The sequence below is a fragment of the Ceratosolen solmsi genome, unplaced genomic scaffold (assembly GCF_000503995.2).
Source record: "Ceratosolen solmsi marchali unplaced genomic scaffold, CerSol_1.0 scaffold10, whole genome shotgun sequence".
Lineage (NCBI taxonomy): Eukaryota > Metazoa > Arthropoda > Insecta > Hymenoptera > Agaonidae > Ceratosolen > Ceratosolen solmsi.
In genome coordinates, this window is record NW_011948412.1 from 13,365,615 (window position 1) to 13,392,123 (window position 26,509).

Sequence of the window (26,509 nt, forward strand, 5' to 3'; positions counted from 1 at the left end):
AGTCTTTTCCGATGTTTGAATTAGTGAATTATTATTATTCGATATTAAGATGTAATTAATGGATATAGAATGGCATGGATATGCAGTGGAGAGTATAAAATATGTCGTCCTTTTTAACCTGTAAATTGGAGATGCAAAGCAGACAGACATTTATCATTTATATTTCTCAGATAGATAGATAGATAGATAGATAGATAGATGCCCTTCCTTATACGGCAAGAATATCGTTTACGGACGATTAGTATCAGCAAAACATCAGAGGTAGGAATGCGCGCCAACTCGGTGCGCATGTACTCTATGTACTTAGTACATTCAATAGTTGCTGAAGATATTTTTTTATTCGATGTAAGCAATTAGAAATGTTAAGAAATTGTCACTGTCTGACAATGCTCCTAATCAAATAAAATATACTTTGTAATATTCAATTTTGATAGTATTGCATATTACAAGAAACAAGTTTTGAATGAAATTAAATCAATTGTATTTTTTTTGTTTTGTTTTGTTTTTTATATAAAATACATTTTTTTTTTTTTTTGTATTTAATAATATGCGAGATTATAAATAAATATGTTAGAGGAATGTTTCTCTATTAAATTTGTAATAAGTATGAAGAAAATGACGAAAAGCGGTAAATATATCATCTTCGAGTCATATTAAACGTAATAATAAATTTAGGAAAGTTTATAGTTTGTTTATAGCTTTCTAGCTTTTGTTTATTTGTGATGTGTGAAAGAATTTCTCTATACCAATAATTCTACCTTTCTATCGGCATGATTTTTTTTTTTTTTTTTTTTTTTTTTTTTTTTTTTTTTAGTTTTTTTATTTTATTTTTTATTATTAGTGTTGCCTTAAGCTTTGTAATGCATTTAATATTCAATACTTTAAATATAAATTCCATATTAAAATCCCGTTCTAATAGATGCAAAGATCATTATTAAATAAAACTTAGATTATAGTTCCATTAAATTATACAAATACTCAACACACTGTAATGAATCGTAAGCGTTCTCTATCGAAATGCAGCTCATAAAAACCATTCGATAAATTAATTTTAAAACAAAATAACCGATATGTAAAAGTTCGTCGCAGTGCCGATTTTGACACAATGAATTTATTTTGTAGATTAAGAGCGTGAAAGAATACGAAACCTATCATTATTTTCATAATGTCACTATTTATTTACATTATATTTTTTATTTTTATAGAAAAATATTATAGCATTAAAGAAGGTGAATATAAATCACAATAAGACAGAAAATCATAATATATATTAGTGCGGTGCGCCAATTTCGTGTATAATAACGCGAAGAAGTATCCTCGAATAAATCTCTACTCTAATTAATTAATTAATTAATTTTTCTCATAAAGTTCAATTATCTTGAATTTCTCAAGTATTCCTCCAATTATAACATTACCTCATTACAATTTTAATTAATGTGCATATCGTTAATGTGCATAACGATAAAGGGTTGTTACATTCTATATCTTCATCGGCATTGGTTGCTTTTGTCACACGTACCAAGGGATTTTCCCTTAACAGGCAAAACAATCTTTACGAATTCCTATGCATACTTAAGAATCTTCGGGAGCACTTCCTCCCTAAGTGCCGAAATGATGGACAACCGAATGTTCGATAAATTTTTCATAATACTCTGCCATGCTTCGGCAAAGCCAATAAGTACCCCAGCCTCTCTCCCATCCCCGATACGCTCGATATTAATTCATTGACTTTCGTCATCCAGTATCTTCCACCTTCCCGTCCCTCCCACCTCCATTAAATTATACCCGAATATCGCAAAAAGTTAAGTCGGGACTGCGGATAGGAAGCATCCCGGTGGTTGCGCGATCGATAGTCTAACCTAAAAGCCCGCAATTCAAGGCGAGTTCGAATTGTCGCGCAGGCGCGTTCGTTGTAAGCTCGCGCGTGCTCGAGACGCGCGGCCGTCACTTGGGATCCGGCGATCATGCGGTGGCAAGGCGAGGCCTAGCGAATGGCTCTACTAGGGACGTGGCGCCCTGGTGTCCGAGCGCCGCGACGAAGACAGCAGAAGCCGACTGTCTCGGGCGCCGCCGCCGCCGCCGCCGCCGCCGCCGCCGCCACCGCCGCCACCGCCGCCGTTTACGCCGTTGCCGCCGCTGTCACCGCCACAGTGATGCGTTCGTTTTCTCCTCCTCCTCCTCCTTCACGGGCTTTCTTTTTTTTTTCCTTCGCTCTCATTGGCGAAAGGAGTTTAGTGGCGGGGGCATAGGTCTCTGGAAATGGTGAGCCATGCTATCGGAATGGGAAGTCTCAAATAATTATCGACGATTATTATTGGTGCTCCTCTCTATGAAATTTCTATACGCGCATGCATGCATATATACATATATCTATATATGAATATGTATGGAGATGGATAAGCTACGACGACGTTTGGGGATATAGAGAAGTAATAATTATTTAACTCGTCAGGAGATAATGAAATAAGTCAGTATTGCAAAATTTTAAACGGCATATTTTTATTGGATGTGTATACATATAAAAATAAAAGAAATACAGGTATATTGTCAATTTTATAATGCGGCTTTCATAAATTACAATTTACGTTTGTTGAGTGAAGCTGAGTTAGAGATAGAGATAGATTGATAGCTATAGAAAGTAAAATTAGAAGAGCGCGAATTACAATAACATTTAAAATATGTTGATGGAAGTGCAGAGTATAATAAACTGACGTTCGTCAATATTATAATAATAATTCTTGCGCTCTATAATTAAACAATCATTAAATTATATAAATTCATATTCATAACGATATACACTAATTACATTATATTTACAAAGATTCATGCACACATTTGAATCTTCCTTTATTACGAAATCCAAAATAGGATATTAATTAATATATAATAGGAAGATACTAATCGCTGTTTCAATGTAGTACGATAAAGTTTTCCTATTTAAATAATAGTTTGTAGTTCGTGTTACATTGACGTTATGCATATATATTAAAGAATGTGTATCCGATCAGAATGACGAGTGGGTGATCGACTATTCATCCTGTAATTCCTATTTCTTCTTATATTCAATGCAAGACTGAATTTACTACTTTTTCTTCCTTTTGCTTTCATTAAAAAGTTAATTGGTACAACATCATACCGTTGATAAATTCATAAAATATCATGGCATCTATCATCGAATGAATCTATATTTGGTCGTTTCGTTTCAATCCTATATTATACTATCACATTTTCATAACATAATCCAGAATTAATGCTTTACTACAAAACTCTATTCCATTAATGTTAATGTCATAACAAGAGATTATTTTCTTTTATTAGTAATACGATATACTAATAAATATACTCACTTATTCTCATACAATGGATTTCAAAGCCAAATTTAATATGAATTCCCGAAATAAACAAAGAATATTTAACAAATTATAATATTTATTTATTTATTTATGCACATGCATATTCCAACGCTGGTTTTACTATTTTCAAAATATTACAGCAAACACAATAGTTAAAATTACATCGCATCGATAACTTCAATTCTGTTGTAACATTATGTAAATAATATATTATACAGTTTGATTACATTGATTAATTCATTATTATACGAATATTCAGATAATATGTTGTATTTATTTATAATGGACTTATTTCATTATTCAATTCTTTCCTTTTTTGTTTTTTTTTTGTTTTTTTTGTTTTTGTTTTTTTTGTTTTGTTTTTTAAAATTACAATATTAGAGGTTTTAATGTCAACCATTTAAAGTATTTAATAGTACTAAGACTGGGGGCATGCTGCTCTCAAAAACTTAGAACGTTTGAGCAATCAATTTTAAACAATGTTTTAAAAGCTTCAACTTACCATATAAAAAAAATACTACAAACTACAATTTAGAATTAATACCCTACAGTTGTACTTTCATATATCGTAAAATGTTACTCAATTAAATGACTCTCCGATCGGTTCTAAAATATTGCAATTTCCAGACTTATATTACTTTCGTTTTCCAGATTCGTTATTACATCGATCACTATTACAAGAAAGATGAATATACATTCTCAATTATATTTTGTCCTATCATATAATTCGTGTTTGTACCTTCGTACATCCTTTTGCTCTTTGAGTCATAAACATTACAATTGTTGTGCTGTCAGTCTTTTATCGTACGAATGTGATACCTCAATGCATTGATGAATTCCACCAATGTCTTCGACATTGATATGTTCACCAATTTCTGTGGCAGCCAGCCTTTCAAATTTGTGTTCAATAACCATACAAATTGAGATTTTTCCGTTGCACCGTTTGCCAAACTTTGAGTTGCGAAGCAGCCAATGCCGTTCTCGCCCCTTCAAAATAAATAATTAAATACTATAAATAGCAACTAGACAACAATTAGACAAAAGTTAATAAATATTATTTACCACAGCAGACATTTTACAGTGATAATTTCATAATTATTAGACTGATAATATCACTCAAATATCCGATCACTAATCGAATTGTCGATGATTTATTAATAAATAAAACAAAATAAATTTAAAAAAAAAAAAAAAAAAAAAAAAAAAAAAAGGAAAAAAATAATATGCATACATTGATATTTTCAATACGAATATATTCGATACTTATGATTCTTAAATTTTCGTAAGTAAAGTATAGATAATAATTGCATTATATATTCGTCCGAATTTATACATTAGAACATTATTAAATAGGTATATTTTCAGATACCTATATCATCGATGCACGCACACATTTACATATTCATCCCTATTAGTATTAACAAGCGACATTTAATTCAACACCTCATGTGGCAACTTTGCATCCGCTAACAATGTATAGGATATTTTTAGACTAAGAAACGAAAAGACATCGTAAAATTTATTAATATTGTAATAAGTTTGCCTATTATTACCTTATGAAATTCTTTCTCGTTGGCAACCAATTGACAGAAACCCAACTACTAACGTAATATGATTCGTATTGGCCTCGATGTCTCAAGACAACGAAATCTCTAGCGCTAATTTTTCCATCTCCCAAAGTCTTAGTTGCTTGGTACACCAAGTCTGTATTTTCATTTATAATCTGAGTATAAATGGAAACCCTATTTATTCGTTCTTTTTTATTTATTTATATTTGCATTAATGTGTATTAAAGAAAAATGTAAACGTACATAAAGTTTTTTCGACTCGGCAACTTGCTTATTCCACGAAGTACTGGATTCGATGTTATCGTATAAATAATTTAGAAGCTTTGCTGCTGGAAAATCAACTATTCCCTTAAAAAAGAAAGATATAAAGAATTATTATAAATTGTATTTGATTATATTATAATTGATATTTTTTAGAAGAAAAAAAAATTCTTTTCTTGTAAAAATAGACAAGAAAATTTCTCCTCTTATATACATCCAATAAGTCAATAATATATTTAACATAATACCGAGATTTTAAATATTTTTTTTTCTAGCTTTGGTAATGTCATATATGAAATAATATCTCCCTCGGATGTAACTGTGTCAGTCTTCCAATTCTCGGATACAATGAGATTATGACATTTGGATAATAAGGATGGAGCCCGTTTATTGAACTCCTCGATCTGCAAATAAAAAATTGTTCTACGACTAACCAATGTTTTTAGCAAGTTTTTTTTGTTTTTTTTTTTTTGTTTTTTTTTTCTTATTTAATACCTTTAACATAATAATAAACGTAGCTTTTATCATTAATTATTAAACTATAACTAAGTTAAGTATACGTTAAATTCTATGGTTAATTTTATTCCATTAATAAGTCCAAATATGGATTCGAGTAGTATTTGTGTATATGTACGATAAATATTCATGATATTATTTGAAAATTCGAAATAAAACGAGATTTAATTAAAAAACTATTTATTTTACTTTAATCGTAGTTTTGTAGAATGAAAATTATTAATTACTTTCACTAGGTTAAGTCTACGAAAATAGAATACTGATAAACTACTCATTGATAATTTATCTTTTTATTTGGTATATAGTATTCTTATCGTAACAGTAACTATTGAATTACCTAACATTTCTTATCGAAGTGATGTTGTTTATTCAACTTTTTAAAATTTATTATATACCATTTTTCTGTATAAGTTGCTTTAATAATAATTAAACGTTGCATTTATATAAAAATAGCGTTTTTTAATGTGTTATATTAGAAATATGTATATTGTATTTATAAAAGAAAATATAGTCAAGTATTTAATAACTCAATATTTTAAATCTTTAACCTTTTCGATCGTTTGTTATCAGAAACAATTTCATAAAATGTATTACACTTACGCGTGAATTAAATTTCATTCTTTATCAATCTACTACAATCTTCTAATTCAACTAAAATGATTATAAATTTTGAAAATATTTTATTTACTCTATTTTAACTTTCTTACTTTCTATGATAATTAACTGTGGATTAACATTATATTTTAGATAAAATTTTTCATTTCAATTAAATTGTTTAATTATATTTTAATTATAAGCATTTTGGTTATTTTTGTTATGAGTTTGTTATAATTTTATATAACAGTATGTATAACTTTTTTTAAATATACATGATAAGATGTAAGAATTTTGTATTCGAGTACTTTAATATTATAATGAATATTGATGTCGAGTTACATTTATATTTAATTTCATGAATCATGTCAAATTTCATTACTTATCAAACGCTAATTAAATAAAAATATCTAGTAAAATTTTTAATGTTCTATTAATAACCGAAAATAAATTAATCAATAACGATCGATACAGGCACTGAGCAAATATCTTATTTTATCTTAGAATATTACATTTTAATATTAGAAGAGCGAAATTCTGAATAATTTTGAACAATATCACTAAATCTCTATTATCATAAAATACTAAAATGATAAAGTCATATATGAAACATTGCATGGTTAAAACCATAGTTTTTATATATAACTGAACAATATGAAAATTCCTATAAAATATATTCTTGGTCATGGGAAGTAGTAAACAAAAATCTGAATCAAAGACTTATGCAATAGTTTTTGAAACCTGTCTTCATTAAAAAGCTAAATATGAAATAATGATACTTATCTATAAAAAGTACTTGGATGTAAAATAATGCTTTACAATTAAATATAAACAACTATTATTTAAGTTTTCTATGTTACTGACAATTTCTGTAAAATATAGTTATTTTTCGTAGTAATGAAAACATAATATGTAAATAATAAGCATATTCAAATAATATATGATTATTACATATCAATGATTTGATTAACAAACAAATAGTAATCAATTATTTCATTCTCAATTGGTGAAAGAATTAAATAAAACAATATTGCTATATAATTTATATGAAAAATTTATAATTACTTTTACTTAGTTTATTAACATTGTAAAGTATATTCTATCTAACAGTCTTTAAAATTATTACCAAAAGATATTTTCTAAAACGATATGAAAACGAAAATTAAATTATTATTTAAATTATTAACTAATTTATATAGTGTCAAATAGATCCTCAGTCTTATTTTATAATTCTATTAATTTATATTTCTAAATTTTTATTAAACTAATTAATGAAATTGATAAGACTAGAAAAACAAACCATTTCTTGCGGTGGTTTCATGGCTAAAGTATATGGTAGAGTAGATGGATTAGAGACTCTTCTTTTTTGATCTACTTCATCTTCATTATCCGAATGATCTGGTGATCCCATTGGTGTATAAAAATGCCCAGCATTGTCGATTGGAGCTGTTGCTATCACATAATTAGGACTAAGAAGCGGAGTTCTTTCTGGATTCATGTGATCTATAAGCATATTAGATAAATTTTAATATTTCATTACTACAATTCTGTATGACTTCTAAATGTTTTCAAAACTAAACTATCATTCAATCAAATTTAAATATTCTTTTACTTATATATATATTATAAATTCTAATAATAGTTTACTTCAATCAGACATAACATAAATATTTAAAGAATTAAACTATTATTTTTGCATTCTTAGTTTTTCAATTTTATAATATATATTAAATAAGACATTAATACCTGTACAATAATCTCTACGATAAGACTGTAAAGAATTTGCTGTTCTATCCAAAAACCAGACTTCACCCCATACCAGCACAAAAGACGTAAGAATGAGAAGTACTTGAAATACTGGTTGGCTAGATTGCGACCACTAATATGTCAAATAAAAATATTATAAATATTTCAAATGAATTACATTTTTAATGTTTTTAATGATTTTACAAGAGGAAGTTGAGTGGATCTTTTACTTGTAATGTAAACATTATTTGAAGTATCGTTGTTGCTAAGGATATAATGAAGAATAATTTTGTTTGTATTTTTATATTTTTGCTTCTAGCAACTCGATATCCATTAACTAATTTATCATTCGACATTATGACATAATTTATAGACAATTTGTAATTTATTATCCGAATGTTGCCTATTATATTCAAGTTATCAATTAATGTAATTTTAGTTTAAAATGAATTATTACTATATTTAATTTTTAGAAGAAATAATCGACGCGAAACTATCACTTCATAGCTGCACGAAACTCTCCACACACAATCTGTCAATTCTTTTATTCATTCTAAATTTTATTTAAATATATGATCAATTAACCACCGACTTCAATATTTCAAACTATAATACTTTCAAATTATGATACAACAAAGTCATATATATGACTTTGTTGTATTCAAATTATGTCTTCACATTATCTTATAAAACGGAAATATATTTAGTTGCAAGTGTCAGAAAAAATAAAATAGTTATCGAGAAAAAAATATAGAGTATAATTAATTAATAAAATGTGTGCATCGAATATAATGCTAATTTTATGAATGCATAATTAATATGGAATTTTTCCATTATTAATAATGTAACATAATGTATAAAAGTCTTAATTTCTAAATTCATAGTAGAACTATCATTGTAAATATACTTACATCGTAAAGAAAAACTTTTGATAACAAAAAGGCACACGTTGATGACGTAGATAACTAAAAATAATATATAGAATATAGTATTTGTGTAATAATTTCGAATAATATTTAGCAATAGTCATTTGCATACATACCGCTACAATGCACCAATGATCCATATAGCAAATAGTGTAGAATAATAAAAGAATTATGAATCTAAGAACTGCAGCTACCTGAATCAATAAAAAGAAAAAAAAAATACGAATTAATATAGGTAAAAAGTGTTTGAAAGAATTATATTAGAAGATTTAAAAAGATTTTACCTAAATTAGATATTTATATTAAAATATTTATAAACAAAATTATTAAATATTTTTTTAATAAAATATTTAAAGATAAGATTAGTAAAAAATCAATGTTTTTTTTATGGAAAATGTATCTTATTTATAATACTGATAAATAATAAATTTAAAATATGATCAAATTTGTTATAAAATATAAAATTAACAAATTATTGTGTATATGTAATTATATGTATGTAATTCATATGTAATGTGATCTATATTTTACTGAAACTATTTACTCAACATTATTGTGTATATGTAATTATATGTATGTAATTCATATGTAATATATATGTGATTCATCATTATATTTTCTACTACACTTACAACAATATCAAATAGTGACGTTTTTATATGATAATGTATAATTTGTTGTACAAAGGCAGCTTGAACATTCGCACCGGAGATCTGTAAAAATTAAAATAAAATTTAGTGCCATAGAAATAGAAATTTTTTTACACTAAATCGAATAAAACTAACACTATTGAATTTAATGTATAATAATGAACTTAAAAACGTTTGTTCGGCATTATTTGACAATTATTTTATAAAAATCTTATGGTAACCATATTTTATAGTAAACACGATTTACCGTAATATATATATATATATATATATATATATATATATATATATATATTACCAAGCAAATGGTTATTACAATGCATAATCTACATAATTCATTAAAATCCACAAATGCCCTAAAATCTAAAGAAATGAACCCCACCCACCACTATACAGACAAGCCACATTATGACGGTGAAGAAGAAGTCAAACGTGACGAATATACTGAAGCTGCGAATATTCGACGTCCGGTTGTTGTAGCGCAAACTCCCGACGAAGTAGTCGTTGACGGTGTCCGGAGTCCTGACACTCTGAGCATAACTGTCCCTTTGGGAATTTATCGAGGTGCCCAGGACGGATTCGGCGGCCGCGCGCAGCTGCCGGTCCTGACCGGCCAGGCGCGTCTGCTCCTCGTAGTCGTACATCATCGCAAACTCAGGACGCCGATCGCGGCCAACTTTACGATGCACGTGATGCACCTTGTCATGAGAGCTGCGAAAAGCTTCCAAGTGAATCCAATTTGTTAAACGATAAATGATTTTCAATCTCGAAAATCGAAAACAGTAGACAACGTTAGGGAATAATAAAAGCTTTTTAACTTTTCTAGATCTTTATTATTTTTCATATATTGTGCATAGTTGATTTTGTATATATAGATACTTTCCTATAAGGTCATCCAATAACTAATTGTAAAATCTTTTATATCTCCCAAGTTCTTAGTGTATATATACTGTTTTCCGTAATAAAAGCGATAACACATTCCCTTTCTTTTACATTATTATGTCTTCAAAGAATATTTTTAACCTAATTCAAAATTATTGATCCATTAGTACTCGTAAGAAATTTCATTTACTGTTTAATGTACAATATATAGACCTATAAAACTATAATTGCTATTATTGATGAAAAGAGTTTAATTGAGCATTTTAATTTTAAAATTTTCATTAATAGAATACACATATCGTCTCTCAATTAGCTGAAATTTTATCTTCTTTTTTTTTATAAAAGATTAAAAAGCAAATTCTTAACCGCTATTAATGATAAAAGTGATTAACGTAAAAAAAAAAGAATTACTCCGTTTATTAAATGTAATAATTAAAAAGAAATATATATATATGTGTATTTTTTTTCTTCAAAGAATTAAATTATATTCAAATAATTTCACTTGCATAAATTAGGATACTTATAACACGTCATTAAATTCTTTATTAATCTTTACGATCACGAAACTTTAATCGTAAATAAATTGGTATTCGTTTCGTAATATAGATCGTTTATATTTTTATGAGTTCGCATTCATGAATATCGAATTAATCGTACATATTGAATCAATCTTACATATAATAATAATTTATTGAAAATTCTTTCGTAATTCAAATTATTGCACTTGATGAATAAATATTGAAAATAATAAGATCTGCTAAACTATTGATTCGAGATTTATATAATATTATTAGTTAATTAGGTTAGAAAAATCTTGTTTTAATTTTAGCTTCTGTTAAAATCGAAAATCCATTTAAAATTTACTAAAAAAAAAAAAAAAAAAAAAAAAAAAAAAAAAAAAAAAAAAAAAAACAATATGTTTTCATATAAATTGTCACGTTATCTATTAGATTTTTATAACCGAAAGTACCTCTGTAAGTGTGTTACAATTGAAAAATTACTGATATAAAAACAACAGAGTAAATTTTGCAAACGTATCTGTTAAAACTAATTATTTTTATTTCGCTTTAATGATCTTATAAAAGGTATATGATATGATAAAGATCTCATAAGATCTTTTATACGGAAGCTAATGAAATTATGTACTTTCAATCGACATAATTACCATCTCATGTATTATGCATACACCGAATCAATGCAAATAACAAATTTTATTAATATAATATAATAGATTCGGTTAATTGTATAAATAATAATTGCTCATATTGAAGATAGACTAATGTAATCATGCATTCCAACTCGAGTACAATTAAATAAAACATTTTCTATTTTTAAGTAGGCATATCCTTATTTTTTCTACATACGTGTGACGTTAATTATTGAGGGACAGTCAGGTATGCGCTGTCCATATCACTGATAATATCGAAATTTTAGTCGACTTAACTAATCGGTACTCGGTATAAAAAATGTGAGATATTAATGGGGTACCGTTAGAAAACAACTGAATCTATTATCTGATAATTAAAATATAAAAACCTTCGTACTGTAATTATATATTATAATTAAAATAGATGTTTTTATTTTAGATTTTTATAATTTGTAAGACTATAGAGGAGGTCATTGCACAGACTAAGCGAAGAAGTTTCGACATTATTTACGAAATTATTAGTAAAAAAGTTAATGTTGCGAACATGTTTATAAATTTATAGGATAAAATTCATGATAAGTAAAAGTATAAATGTTTTATGTAACTTAATAGAAACAATCTATATTTAATTCGTTTCGTGTTTTGATAGGAAAGCAAACACCTACAGATTATGCTATCAAATTGTCCGAGTATATTAGTATCGTTCTTTAGTAAATTCCATATACGACTCGATGAAATCAATGCTTTTGTTGCACAAAAATTGTTTGTATCTTACTTTGTTGTCTACATGCAATAGATCTACCTATAATTATATACAAGGCAAATTGTTATTAAAGCCGCGTATATTTACAATATAAGTAAGTAAAAAGGCAATTTCTTTGTTTTTCTCAGTACTTTAGTGGAATGAGTTTTATTGCGCAATAATTAATTAATCAATATTATTAATCGATATAATTCTAAGAGTAGAAAATGATAAAAGAATAAAACATTATGGTTGGACTGGATGTTTAATACAGTTAATATTATTTATTATGCATATATGTGTCAATTGTTATCTGAAATTTTCTTTATTTTATGTAAATCCTTGAGAAACGTTTAAAAAGAAAAGAAAAAGAAGAAGAAAAAAAATTAATAAACTCGAATGAACGCGCAGAGCTATAGTTCGATAATATTGAAAATTGCTGATTTGCGAAATAAAAAATAAGACAAATTGAAGGCAACTATAGTAGGATGTGTAACAGTAGCGTCACACATAACCTTAAATCCCTATGTGGATACGAAAAGGCCATTGAACAGCATAAAAGAATTTTTCAAACTAAGCTCTAAATCCCCAATCATATCCCCAATCACCTATCAATCTATCTGCAAATTATAAAAGAAAAAAATTTCTTACTTTGTTGTTGGAGAAATTTAATATCCTGAAATTACATTGTTCACGGTACAACTATTCAAAAACTATGTCGTACTATTTTCACAAAATTCGCGAAATTCAACAACGGGCGATCTCTCGCATTCATTTTTCGATAAACAACGCAATGATTCCAAATCACTTTTGCACGCTATGTCACTCGAATAATCATAAACGACTATCTACGCGCTCGATAGTACAGCAGGTCACCTTTTTAATTGTACAAGCAGCCCAACATTATTTCTTCAATGTTATTTGGTTTACGAACGTTCCGAGTCAGCATGTGTTGGTGGTCGTGGCGCCATCTTTGCCTTGCTCCTGTATTACAACGTTTGCGCGTGTCTGTCGTGCGTTGTGTCCGTTGCGCGTTGTATGCAGCGCGTTGTAAGGTCATCAAATATGAGAAGCCGATGAAAGCGGCATGAGTTAATATGATATTTTGAGTTAGATTATCATTTGTTTTAAAATGGCTGTTTTCTCCGTAACGTCGAGATACGAATACATACGATATACATGCATGTGTCACCACTAACAACAACAACAACAACAACAACAACAACAACAACAACAACAACAACAACAACAACAACAACAACAACAACAACAACAACAACAACAACAACAACAACAACAACAACAACAACAACAACAACAACAACAACAACAACAACAACAACAACAACAACAACAACAACAACAACAACAACAACAACAACAACAACAACAACAACAACAACAACAACAACAACAACAACAACAACAACAACAACAACAACAACAACAACAACAACAACAACAACAACAACAACAACAACAACAACAACAACAACAACAACAACAACAACAACAACAACAACAACAACAACAACAACAACAACAACAACAACAACAACAACAACAACAACAACAACAACAACAACAACAACAACAACAACAACAACAACAACAACAACAACAACAACAACAACAACAACAACAACAACAACAACAACAACAACAACAACAACAACAACAACAACAACAACAACAACAACAACAACAACAACAGCAACAACAACAACGGGAATAATGATAATAAATTAGTTTCTGAGATCACAGTGTCTTTTTATCAAATATTTTGATTATGGAATGATTAAGGAATTAAATTTTCCTTATGAATAGATATTAAAATATACTTATACTTTTCATTCGTTACTCGTTCGATGTCTTAGCTCTCTTAATCATTATTCTCATATAAAGAAATAGCGAATTCAAATTACAAACTTCCTTTACATTGATTCAATATTATTTGATATTGATTTTATTTTTATAGTTATTATAGTTCACAATGATTGACAAGTATGGTTTCGAGTATGCTCCATTTGAGCACGATAAATGTTCCTTTATAAACATTCATTATTTATTGCAAAATCATGATATTTCGTAGAACTAAAATATTTCTATTCTAGCTTTGAAATGCTGGAATTCCTGTAATTGCTCGTCCCAAAATAAGCGCATGTATGTCATGCGTACCTGTTAAAAACAAAAACAAAAACAAAAACAAAAACAAACAAAAAAAAACAAAAAAAAAAACAAAAAAAATATATAATCCCATTAGAACAATCTTAATTTTTAATATTAATCGAGGATATTTTTCTTTACCTTCGTACGTATTAACAGACTCGAGATTCATTACATGTCTAATTATATGGTACTCATCGGAAATGCCGTTTCCCCCTAGCATATCTCTCGCAGTCCTTGCAATTTCCAATGCTTTTCCAGCAGAGTTACGTTTTATCAAGCATATCATTTCCGGCGTTGCTCTAAATATAAAAAATTATTTCATTGTTTAATCATAGTCGCTCGACTCGGAGAGAACAGTGAAAATTCTATTATACAGGCCCTCACTTGTTTTCATCCTTTAATCGTCCAACTTGCAAACAAGCCTGTAAACCTATCGAGATCTCGGTCATCATGTCAGCCATTTTTTTTTGTATTATCTGATTAGCGGCTAAAGGCCGGCTAAATTGCTTCCTTTCGAGCACATAAGTTCTCGCCAATTTTAAGCACATCTCGGCGGCGCCCAAAGCACCCCAACTAATGCCGTAACGCGCATTATTCAAGCAAGCGAAGGGTCCCTTTTGTACGACATGAAAATTTGTAATTCTTTGTAAGGCGTGGGAATTTTACATGACAATCCATACCTTCAATCCTTTAACATTAGGCAATAAATTTTCTTCCGGTACGATAACATCATCCATCAAAATCATACCCGTTACGGATACTCGCAATGAGAATTTCCCTTCGATTTTCGGTGTGAATAGTTTCTTCTCGTTATTTTTCCTTTCAACGATGAAGCCACGAATCTCATCGTCCTCCTCGCATTTCGCCCACACCACCAGTACGTCCGCTATCGGAGAGCTCGTGATCCTGCGCATTATTAGCCCTTAAATCCATCCAACTTCATACTCCTTTATAAGATTGCAATCGAGTGGAAAATTTATTAATTGTAGATGATAAATGACATACATGCAGTACTAACCATGTCTTGCTACCATTAAGTCTGTAGACTTTCTTAGATGGATCGAATTTAGCGCGCGTCTCCATGGACGCTGGGTCACTGCCATGGTTAGGCTCTGTCAGTCCGAAACATCCAATGAGATTTCCAGATACTGCGTTTCAGAATGATTTTCATATTGATTGTATGGAATTGGGCAGTCATAATAATAATTTCTCGATAAAAAAGATAAAGCTGAATATCATACTCAATTGAGGTAAGAAACGCTCTTTCTGAGCGTCACTCCCGTATGCATCGATTGCCCCGATAACGAGTGACGACTGGACAGAGAACATTGATCGATATCCACTATCGATGGCTTCGATTTCCTTGGCCAGAAGGCCATACGCCACCGACGAAATGCCCGCAGCTCCGTAGCCCTTGGTCGTACACCCAAGAACTCCCATCTCCCCAAGTTCCTTGATGATCGCGCTGTCGATGGTCTCCGAGCGATTAGCGTTGATTACCCGTGGCAGCAGTTTCTCTTCGCAGTAATTGCGAAACTGGTCTCTGATTAGGACCTCGTCGGACGTCAATCGACACTCTAAATTCAGAGCATCTTCCCAGTTGAAGGCGCCTAGTGCGAGTGTTGGATTAGAAGTTGGCGTTGATTATTTTTATCGGTAGTTTGTGGCGTGTCTGTGGTCTTGATAATTCTTTGCGTTAAAATAATGTTGATGTTTAGTGAACGTCGCGGAGTACCTTATCACGTCAGTCCAAGAGGGTGTACTGCTTGGGGAAAGTTTTAGGCATGTTGGATGGAAGTGTTCGATTAATGTTTATAAATGTAAATTTCTGAGCGTATAAATTACGTAAAAAAAATGTTGTCGCGTAAATTAGTGAAACTGCAGGTGTGAATTTTAACGAATTAATTATGAAAATTTTCATTGCAAATTAATATCGGCAATGATAAATCACGAGAGTGGAAAATTTCTTTATCGGTTGAGCTGATATTTATGGTTACGTTAAAAAAATATATGCAGTGCGCATAGATAAAGAAGATTTCAATGTTACAGCTGTTTACAAGTAGATTATTTATTCTGTTTAATTATTATGTTGATAGCGATACGGCAAAGCCTTAAAATTAACTTACATTTTTGTTGGAGACTCGATGCTATTGAGAGCTCTAATTAAATATTGAAATCACTTCATTAAGGCCAAATATGCACATAATCATAAAGTTTATTATTAACACAAACGTTTGATTTCGATATAAATTTGTCATTTCATAATGATTACATGCAAGCATAAGAATTTCAACATAAACTGCATAAATTAATTATTTTATTTACGAAATACTTGCTCGGTTTCATTTTTCTTTTTTTCCTTTTTTTTTTATTTTTTTTTGTAATCTAAAAGAGAGAGAAAGAAAATGAAAGGATACGCCTCGATGAACATAAGAATGACGCGCTATAGATCTCCGAGATTAATTTTTGAATTCGTATGGCCATATTTACACAGGTAGAGAACTGACTTATCGTTCGATACACTTTATTTAATCGATGACAGTTACGTTTCCAGAGGCAAACTGATACTAAATTGTGCCAACGAGTGCCGAAGCTACGTAACAACGTCATGTGATCTTAATTTGCGTTCTCCGTTTCACAGAGTTACGAAAGATATGCAAGATTTAATATCGCGGTAATTTTAAAAGCTTAGCTCTTGTATAAACGCACGCAACAAACATAAAGTGATAATAATAAAAATAATAAACATTTGTATTGAGCAAACTAATGAGATATGCTAGGCAATCAATTTTTCTAACTTTATAAAGTCGTTGGACAATTTGTCAGGATTCACGGGATAATCTACATTTGATTAATCAGTGTGTGCAGTAAATTTTCGTTTGATTGCGAATTCTTAATCCTTTCGCGTAATGTTGAAATTAAAAGAAATTAAAAGAAATTAAAATTTTTAATGCCACAAAGTGTCGAGCACTCAAAATAAAAGAACAATCAACTACTAATCAAAATCTGTAAATATGCTTTCTTTATTCGTCCTTTTAATAATGAAATAATTCAATAATTTGAACGCATTGGCTCTATGCATATTATCACAATAATACATAATTAACAATAATTATATGAGTGAGTGGGCAGTTCGCAACAATAGTGTATGGATAGATGAGAAATCGAAAAGATCCGTTGAATGGAGGTTTCAGTTTGTTATTTTTGGGATTCATATAAATGTCAGTTTTAAACAATATGAATGTCGTCCTTGCGTTCCTGGGCGTCGGGCGGCTTTTGGCTGAAGACGCGAACGTTATGAAAGAAATATCCGAGAGCCTCGGTGAAGGGTAGGACGACAGACTGCACGAGCACTGTCCAGAAGTTCCTAAAGCTCGAGCACGTGATTCGCCAGACACGCAAACACGGAACGATACACCAGACGTGCTGAAAAATTCATGACTCGTTAATTTTCTTTTGTTATGTTATATTCCACCGCGTCGCATAGTAATGCTCGATATTGTAATTTCCATTAATCCATTTGAAAGTTCGATGAATGCAGAGGGACTGGTAAATAAATGTCTATTTGACACCTAGATAATAACGTTTTTCGCGATACCCAATTGCACAATAATTTCGCCGACAATTGCGACTTCTTTGTGAATAAGACATTTTTTCAATGTTTGATCGATACGACATTTCTTTACATATAATTGTAAACAAATCGAGAAATTTCGACGATTCATACTTTATTTATGTTAATATAAATTTAATAAGTCAATGAAATTGTTATTATCGAGGCAAGAAATAATCTATACGCGCAAGTATATTAATGACAAGTTTAATCACAAAATACGACGATATTTATTTGTTATTTGTAATTACACTATATGATAGCATATATTATTTAATAGTGATAAGTTTTAGCGATAATCTTATAGCTTCTCTGAAATAACAAAATTTTATATCGTATCAGTGAGTAGGTAGAAGAACTTTTTTTTTATTTCTATTATTATATATTTCTCATATTTGTCACAATTTGATATTTCTTATAAAAACTAAATTAAAAAATTACTTTAACATTTTTTCGAATTCTTTTATTCTTGTAGAAAAGATTCCTATTGCAATCTTTTCTCTCATCAATACTAAACGCGTGATATATAATAAAATTAATTTTTGATAATTAAATATTCATTGGTTCATCGGAGGCAAAGCGTAAATTAATTAATTTTATACAAGTTTCACTGCAATTGTGCCATTATTACATTACATTCCAAAGGTCTTATTATTATTAATAATTATATGTAGAAATTATTTTAATTAATTCAATAATAATTTTTCATAGATTTTCAACGTAGGATAAAGCTATTCTTATTACTTAGATAATGTGCGATTCGTTCGCTACAAAATCATTGGATTATCGATTGACGGTTAAACGAATATTTCTTCATCATAGATAATGAATCACGCCTCGCACATATTTCACCGAAGACACATTTTTCATTATCCAACGATCTTTTAAAAGCTGATCTCTTAATGCATTGGAAATCATAATTAATATAAACTACCATAAACTTCCATACAATTATAAAGATCGATTTATTAGAATAAAACACGTCATTAAATTAATACACGTATTCACATTTAAATGGACGATCCATTAATTGATCAATGCACCGATTAAGAGAATCAAAGGATTGCTCTGAATCACCATTATATATATATATATATATATATATATATTTAATTTGAGCGTAACAATAGTGGCATCGATTTAAGCTGCGCATTGTTGTACAACAAAAAACTCTTTAAAGCCATAAAGTGTTGAAACTCGTAACTTTCGTGTCTACTTAAAAAGTGCTTTAGTCTCTTTCCATAATATATCATGCTCTCGGTGCAACTTATCAGATATTTAAGTACAACAAGCCAAGTGCAATAAAAGAAGAGGCTTGGGTCGTCGAGCCTTAGGGGCTCGTAATTCGCGCGACACGAGCAGTGCCACGGAGTTGCCGCATGACGAACGCAAACGCTACCGAAGAATCGTAGGCGGAGGCATGTCGCGTCGTTAAAACGCCAGGCGTTAAATTCAAATACGCTGCTGCCCGTTTTTATCGATTTGCCACGGCGTGGCTGGCTATGAGAGCGCAATAATACAAGGCTAGAGGGCGACTAACCTCGAAGGCCAAGCAGGCGAAGGTGAGGCCGAGGCAGAGGGCGAGCAGAGGTGCGATCAGCACCGTGAGCAGGACGTAGCAGCAACCCTTGGACAGACGGAAGCAATGGCGACTTAATCGCCAGGCGCACTCGGGGCTGCGGACGCCTTCCGGTTCGCCGATCACCTCCTCCCAGAATACCTACGCATGTGCTGATACGTTTAGTCGAGTCGAGTTAACGAACGAAATACAGTCCATCGACATACTGATTAAATGATCGATTTAGTATATAAAACCTCGCGCCTCTTCTACGCGAATCTGCATAATCATACTGGAAATCCATTAGATTCGATCGGCATATTTATCTTACGCGCTGAGAGTTTTTCAGTCCGGAAAGCAATTTTGGAAAACAGTTAGTTTGTTTACTCACTGCTCTCTAGTATCTCTATTAAACGTTAAGCACAAGAAAAGAAAAAATTTCTTTTTCGCCCGGGAATTTTTCAAGTAGTCCAAGATAATATTATTATTATGAGGAACAACCGCACTCACTATTAACAAAAGTAGTATTTTTCTTTCGTACAGGATGTTGTTCGGATCGCCAATTTCGCTTATAATAATACTTATCGGGAGGATAAATTCGGACAATTCGGCCGTGAAATTTCTTCATTAAACCATTATTACTTGTTGTATTGCGGATATTAAAATCAAATCACCCTTTTGGGACAATAAAAATTATCGCTTTCGCACGACACGGCCAATAGAATAAATATCATTTATCATGCATTAGGAATATAGTTGGCGGCATTTGTCCCGTTTCTTTTCAACGGCTCCATTAAATCGTTCGTCCTTTTAAATCGCTTGTGAAAAAGGACATTGTATCATAACACCCGAAAGCTTTGCGGAAAAAAATTAAAAATGATTTTTGCCCCGTTTGACGCTTGAATACAGCGTGGAGCTGCATATTTTACATTACTTTATTGATTAAGGAAAACTTGAGTTTGGGTGTGAGCCGTCGAGCATTAGAGTAATATTTATTTGGTCGCATTACCTCACGGGAAATTCTACTTTTAAAATGTTTATAATGAATAGTATTTGTAAAGTTAATTTAGTAAATTGATTTTAGCTGAACATGCACTTTAACGAGGTATTTGTGATTAAATATAATTATGTAAAATTTAATTCTTACAACAATGTTTAAGAATATTTAAATCCACGGAGCGGTAATAATGTTTGAGCTAATGTAAAAAGGACGTTTGTAAAAATAATGAAAAATCCACTGGTTTCGTATATTCGTAATTTGCAGATAGTTTTTGGTATACATATTTTTATGCGACAAATTGCATATGCAGATGTACTTTGTAAGTTAAAAAATAATAAAACTAAGACGTGTCACGTCTGTTTTTATCATTAAATTGTTTTTAAGTTTTAAATTAATATGAAAAACCTATCTGTGGACAATTACTTATAATAATATTTTGCATTGGGAGTTAGATTTTGGATATTTATAGATAACGATCCAATGAGCATTAACGCGCCAAAACATAAAGAATCAATAATGTTGTGTGCTCGCGTGTGTGTGCGCGCGCGCGCATGTGAATGTACATATTACTAGATTATCACAAGATTTACTTTTGGTTTATATTTTACATAGACAAAAAATAATGCATTATAATTCGATTTAATATCGGTAAATTATTATTATAAACTCGCACACTTTAGTAATTTCCTACTTTTTGATATAGATTTTCAAAAATATACTACTTATTTTATCTTTAACTTAAAAATTATAAACACTTTTACAAAAATTAAATACAATTATGTATTAATATATAAATATATATATGCATATGTATGTATGCGCGTATGTATGTATGTATAATTTAAAAAGTAATCTCAATATTATATGACAAATATTTTTAAGCCATTTTAAATTATGGATAAATTTTGGAATGTTACTTAAGCACATGAGAATTATTAATAATATACAATAAAAACTAATTGGAATAATATATACTTAATTTTTATCAACCACATTTTGAAGAAATTATTTTTTTATTTAAATTTATTCATGCATTTTCTAGTCAAAATTGAATAAACTTTAGTGGGTTATTCTACAATTATACGAAGAACTACTTTTCACTTATTTCAAATTATTTATTGCAGCAAATAAAATTAAAATCAGCATGTGTATGTACTTTAATCGAAAACCTAAAACATTAGTATTAAATAGATAATAATTTATTTAGTCCTGAATTATTCATGTGATACCTTTAAGAACTTAAGCATGATTTTTTCTTCTGGACAAATGATAGATTCCAGAATTTAGTGATTAAAAAGTTAGCGCTTTATATTAGTAAAAATAGATAAATCATTAATTATACATTATGAGGATTCTTTGAATGCATGAATTTAAAATTATTTACAAAATTTTTGTTTCAATATATATGCATATATACAACTAGAATTGCATTTTGAATTTTATGTCTGAAGAAAAGATTAATGTGATAAGTACTAAATACAATTTATAAAATTAATAATAAACATATGACAAATTTCAATGATACTTATATCATCGGTTTTTCTAATCTACTTTAATAACTTTTACATGAACAATCGAAAAATTATTATATCATAAATAATATTTAATATTTTTAATATAAATTTTATTTACTAAAGAAATAGAAAAAAAGATTAAATTTACATTTTATTTAAGGACGAATCCGAATATATTTAATCTATCTATCTTACCTGCACATATCTGTATCTGTCACGCGATTTTTCAATAAAGATTTAATCAGTTTTCTGTACAGATTGTCCATTTATAGTTACAATATTTATTTGTACATTTTGTAATTATATAATTATTTGAATAATTATAGGTTATTTTGTGTGCGCGTGTGTGCGCGTGCGTATTCGTAACTAAATGCACACAACTGAAACTTACTATATAATTTATAGAAAATTACTAAACAACTGAACGGAGGATAATTATAATTTACAGACCTGTATATGTCGATTTAAACGATTAGGATCCCTGTCCTCGAGATCAATGTTACTATCATCTTCCATCGAAGACGTGGGTTTTTCCATCCCTGAAACCGTAAAATTCTGTCGTATCATCCGGCAAAGAAATAACGTTTTTATCCATGGTACCATACTTTCTCGAATAAAAATGTAAAACAATACTTTAAACGGACTTTTACAGTCGACTATACTTATTCTTGATGGTATTCCCAAACATCTACTTGAATATCCACAATCACATTTTTCCACGTATTTTGAAATTGACAAAAAGGATAGCGTACATATGGAAATTGACGTAATGCCATATAATTAAAGGCTTAATTACGATAGGTCGCTCATTTTTTATAACCTAATTGCCACTCGAGTCTCTGAATTATTAAATTTGTTAAGATAATAAGAGTACGACTTGTTAGAACTGCTGCAATGCTATAAGCGACTGCGGTTTCTGCGCTTCGTACGTCAAATAGTACGTGATATATTTGATCGCGAGTCTCATTGATTCAGAGAAATAAATTAAAAATGAGATCTATTTCAATGTCAAGCTCTATATTTCTTTTCTATTGTATTTCCATTCTTCGATTATGTCTCATTTAATAAGTTGATAATTACGCTTATGACTGCCTTAAGACCTTTGCTTAAATTATCGGTAAAAGTTGAGCAAACTTTGTAATTCTTGACATATTTAAATAGTCTTACTTTTATTCAGACATCATATCAATAAACTAACAATACAGTATAAACAAATTAATTACAGTAACAATGATTGATACTCTTGCTCTTATGCAATTGGTAATTCATTACAATAAGTCGTCAGATTGAATTTGCACTCTCAATTTTACATTACATTAATCACCAAATCACTAAAATTCTCGTATAAACGTTTTAAAAGCCACGTCGACGAACAGGGAACGTCACTTAATAAAGCATCTTCGTCCTTGAAAAAGCGATATCGTGCACTTACCTCGCTTTGGAGAGACGGATATTTTCGGATTAATTTTCGCTATTTTAAACGATAACTGTCAAGCGATGGAGAAGTTAACTTATCATGTAAACTAGAATTGAAAGGGTGACGGCGTCGAATGTGGGAAACGTAATTTCCTAGAGGGCCATAGAGGGCGTAGAACCGGCGCTAGTATAACTGAAAAAAGAGTGGTGGTACTTAATGAGGAGACCTTTGTGCTTGAACTCCTATAGGAGACGGAGAGCGCGCAAAGTCGATTTTCCTCCCGCGCCGGGAAATGGTCGCGACCGCAAGTGGACATCGGTCATCGCGACTGCGCATTGCCCTGTAAAAAGTAAGGGATACCCTCCTTCCCACATCCTACCTCTGCAACTCCAGTTCACGATTCCTCCCACCGCCATTTCCGGCCGCCACCCGAACCCCCCGAACACACATCGGCACAACAGGTACCCCTTTCAAGGGTCGGGGTTCCGCGCGCATCACAGGCGCTGATAATTCTTTTTGTTATTTTTTTTCCTTGTGGATTGGATTACGATTAACGCCAAGGATATTAATTACGGAGTTTGAGATGTTTCATATCGTTATATTACGGTTAAGCTCATTCTTCCGTGTTGAAAACAGCAATATAAAGGGAATAAAATATTCTCTTACATTAGAAGTAAGATGTATTTGGCAATATTGTATGTAAAAATTCGTTAAAAAAAAAAAAAAAATAAAAATGGTGAAAATGTAATATCTCGACATGACTCTAGTTTTTCTTTATAAACATATAATAATGCAATAAGCATTGGTGATTATCATTCGCGACTACATAATTATCTTTAAAACAATCAATGGTTTAGTGAGACGCTCGCTGCTATTTAATTATAATGAAGATTTATTATAGAAAGTTATTTCGCAGCCTTAAATTTGCTTTAGACATTAGGTATTCTTTGTGCGCTAATTCGCAAAATACGAGAGCATGAACAAAAAATTTAGACAAAATAAAAGTAAATTTTATTTGTAAACTTATGCATATCAGAAATCAATTACAGTTAATTCACACTTTTAAAATGATTTTGAGACAAAATTTTTTATGCACGACATGGTATGTATGTGTAGATGCACACGCAGGTAAATGTATCGTCGTTAATTAGACGTGTAGTTATTAGTTGAAAATAGCACAATTACTTTCCTGGTTAGGTATAAATTGTAAAATTTGTATTTGTGAAAATAAGATAATTAAGTTCGAAAAAATAAATTGATAACTTATTTATTTCGATTACTTGCATCTAGCGATAAATGCTGCTTAAAATTGACAGATAATTTTGATTATAACTTTATTAGTTATTCAATTCAAGCTGTTTATCATCGTTTGAATAGTATACGAATAATATATGAAATGTTTTATATAGAAAAATAAAATAATCATCACATGAGATAATTTTTTTTTTTTTTATCGCAATTTAAAGAATAGAATTTTTTGTTTAATTAAGCAACGAATGTGATTCTCAATAAGCTTGGAAATTTGTTTTGAAATATCTGTACATCAGTTAAACCTGTTAGTCTTTATGAAAGGTAATTCTGTTAACACAGTTATTTTAGTCGCTTTGATCCAAGGAAAATTATATTTTCTAAAAATATAGCTATTTATAATAATAGCAATTGCCTGAATTTCATGATAATAATAATGATGAAACAAATGAAAAATTTCTAAAGCTGTGTAAAAATTTTAAAATTATAGCAATTATTAAGAACATAATAAATATTTTAGAATAATTAATTTTATTTAATTTCTTCTTCGTACAAGATGAATATAGGCATGTTAAATGTATGCATGTGTTAGAATAAATTGTAGTTAGGAATAGTAAATAACTTTCCCCTCTCTTCAACTAATATCTTAGTTGGCCATATTAGTTTGATATTAATTTAATCGCAGATCTTCCAGCAATTTTTTAAAAAATTATATCTCTCGAGAAAAGAATCTCTTCGCTTTAAATAATATTGTTTTAATTAAGAGTAAAATTTCATTAGTTATTTAATGTTAGATTTACCAATAATGCAAATTATACATTACGTATACAATGCATACGTTTATATATTTATAAATAATATTATTTGTAATGGGACGAATAATAACAGAGAGAGAGAGAGAGAGAGAGAGAGAGAGAGAGAGAGATTGCTGTGATTATGTTAAAGAGATGGATGCTTATTTAAAATTCAAAATAAAAATTTAATTTCATCAAAATCAAAACTACAATTTAATCAAGAGTTCGAAATTTTCATATTAAAAGTATATACTGCAAATATAATAGTTAAAAAATAGTTACGAAAAGATAAATAAAACTTATAAAAAATAATATACTTATTAGTATACTTATAAGATAAACGATAATAAATGAAAAAATATAAAACACAACTGTTTTATTTGATAAATTTAAATTAAGTTTGATCATTATTGTAATCGAAATGTAATATATTAATATTATATAATTGTATAAAGTAAAACATGGAATTCTTATTGAATAAGTGAGGTATTATATTATTTTACTATATCCTCAATAATAAGAGGAACAAAATTTATTTATTGTGCATATAAACCTAATAGATTTGACTGTTTCTTTTAATTATTAAATAGTATTGTAATAAGAACAGAAGTAATTTCGACAATATTTAAGATCATTGTACGCAATTATTATTGACTTTTTACTTTTTACTTAAACAAGTAGTTAAGAATTTATTCAATCTAGCATTATTTTGAAACATGTAGTGAGAAATATTTATGTGTATTATCTCAAAATTATTTCTTTTTTTACTGAAAATTGAATTAAAATGATTAATTGTCGAAGATAATGTTAA

The 26,509-nt window shown here is 29.6% G+C and overlaps 3 protein-coding genes across 3 annotated transcripts; all 3 read right to left on the bottom strand.

Annotated features, from left to right (window-relative positions):
* Positions 1-4,053: 4,053 nt before the first annotated feature.
* Positions 4,054-10,319, bottom strand: Start1 (Steroidogenic acute regulatory protein-like). The gene is made up of 10 exons (XM_011496883.1): positions 10,001-10,319; positions 9,597-9,677; positions 9,081-9,158; positions 8,950-9,003; positions 8,039-8,171; positions 7,593-7,795; positions 5,431-5,586; positions 5,165-5,269; positions 4,907-5,076; positions 4,054-4,340 (listed from the first exon to the last, which is right to left on the bottom strand). The coding sequence occupies exons 1-10, from the start codon at positions 10,259-10,261 to the stop codon at positions 4,145-4,147; spliced, it is 1,437 nt and encodes a 478-aa protein (XP_011495185.1). The 5' UTR covers positions 10,262-10,319; the 3' UTR covers positions 4,054-4,144.
* Positions 10,320-14,389: 4,070 nt separating this feature from the next.
* Positions 14,390-17,216, bottom strand: LOC105360101 (glutaryl-CoA dehydrogenase, mitochondrial). The gene is made up of 8 exons (XM_011496895.1): positions 16,972-17,216; positions 16,681-16,713; positions 15,796-16,164; positions 15,573-15,702; positions 15,235-15,460; positions 14,939-15,168; positions 14,693-14,853; positions 14,390-14,563 (listed from the first exon to the last, which is right to left on the bottom strand). Exons 1-8 carry the CDS (start codon positions 17,162-17,164, stop codon positions 14,496-14,498), a joined length of 1,410 nt encoding a protein of 469 aa, XP_011495197.1. The 5' UTR covers positions 17,165-17,216; the 3' UTR covers positions 14,390-14,495.
* Positions 17,217-17,782: 566 nt separating this feature from the next.
* Positions 17,783-23,747, bottom strand: LOC105365070 (caveolin-3). The gene is made up of 4 exons (XM_011503154.1): positions 23,672-23,747; positions 22,690-22,778; positions 19,708-19,887; positions 17,783-17,980 (listed from the first exon to the last, which is right to left on the bottom strand). Exons 2-4 carry the CDS (start codon positions 22,774-22,776, stop codon positions 17,783-17,785), a joined length of 465 nt encoding a protein of 154 aa, XP_011501456.1. The 5' UTR covers positions 22,777-22,778; positions 23,672-23,747.
* Between the last annotated feature and the right edge of the window lie 2,762 nt (positions 23,748-26,509).

Excerpts from the sequence above, each read along its gene's own strand:
- Start1 (XM_011496883.1), bottom strand. The coding sequence starts at position 10,261 with ATGATGTACGACTACGAGGAGCAGACGCGCCTGGCCGGTCAGGACCGG. Across the intron at positions 9,159-9,596 it reads CGTCACTATTTGATATTGTT|GTAGCTGCAGTTCTTAGATT; the intron begins GTAAGTGTAGTA and ends TTATTGATTCAG. Across the intron at positions 5,077-5,164 it reads CCGAGTCGAAAAAACTTTAT|ATTATAAATGAAAATACAGA; the intron begins GTACGTTTACAT and ends ATTTATACTCAG.
- LOC105360101 (XM_011496895.1), bottom strand. The coding sequence starts at position 17,164 with ATGACGTTGTTACGTAGCTTCGGCACTCGTTGGCACAATTTAGTATCA. Across the intron at positions 15,461-15,572 it reads CTTAATGGTAGCAAGACATG|GATCACGAGCTCTCCGATAG; the intron begins GTTAGTACTGCA and ends AATAATGCGCAG. Across the intron at positions 14,564-14,692 it reads GTCTGTTAATACGTACGAAG|GTACGCATGACATACATGCG; the intron begins GTAAAGAAAAAT and ends TGTTTTTAACAG.
- LOC105365070 (XM_011503154.1), bottom strand. The coding sequence starts at position 22,776 with ATGGAAAAACCCACGTCTTCGATGGAAGATGATAGTAACATTGATCTC. Across the intron at positions 19,888-22,689 it reads GTTTAAATCGACATATACAG|GTATTCTGGGAGGAGGTGAT; the intron begins GTCTGTAAATTA and ends GCACATGCGTAG. Across the intron at positions 17,981-19,707 it reads TCGCCTGCTTGGCCTTCGAG|CACGTCTGGTGTATCGTTCC; the intron begins GTTAGTCGCCCT and ends TGAATTTTTCAG.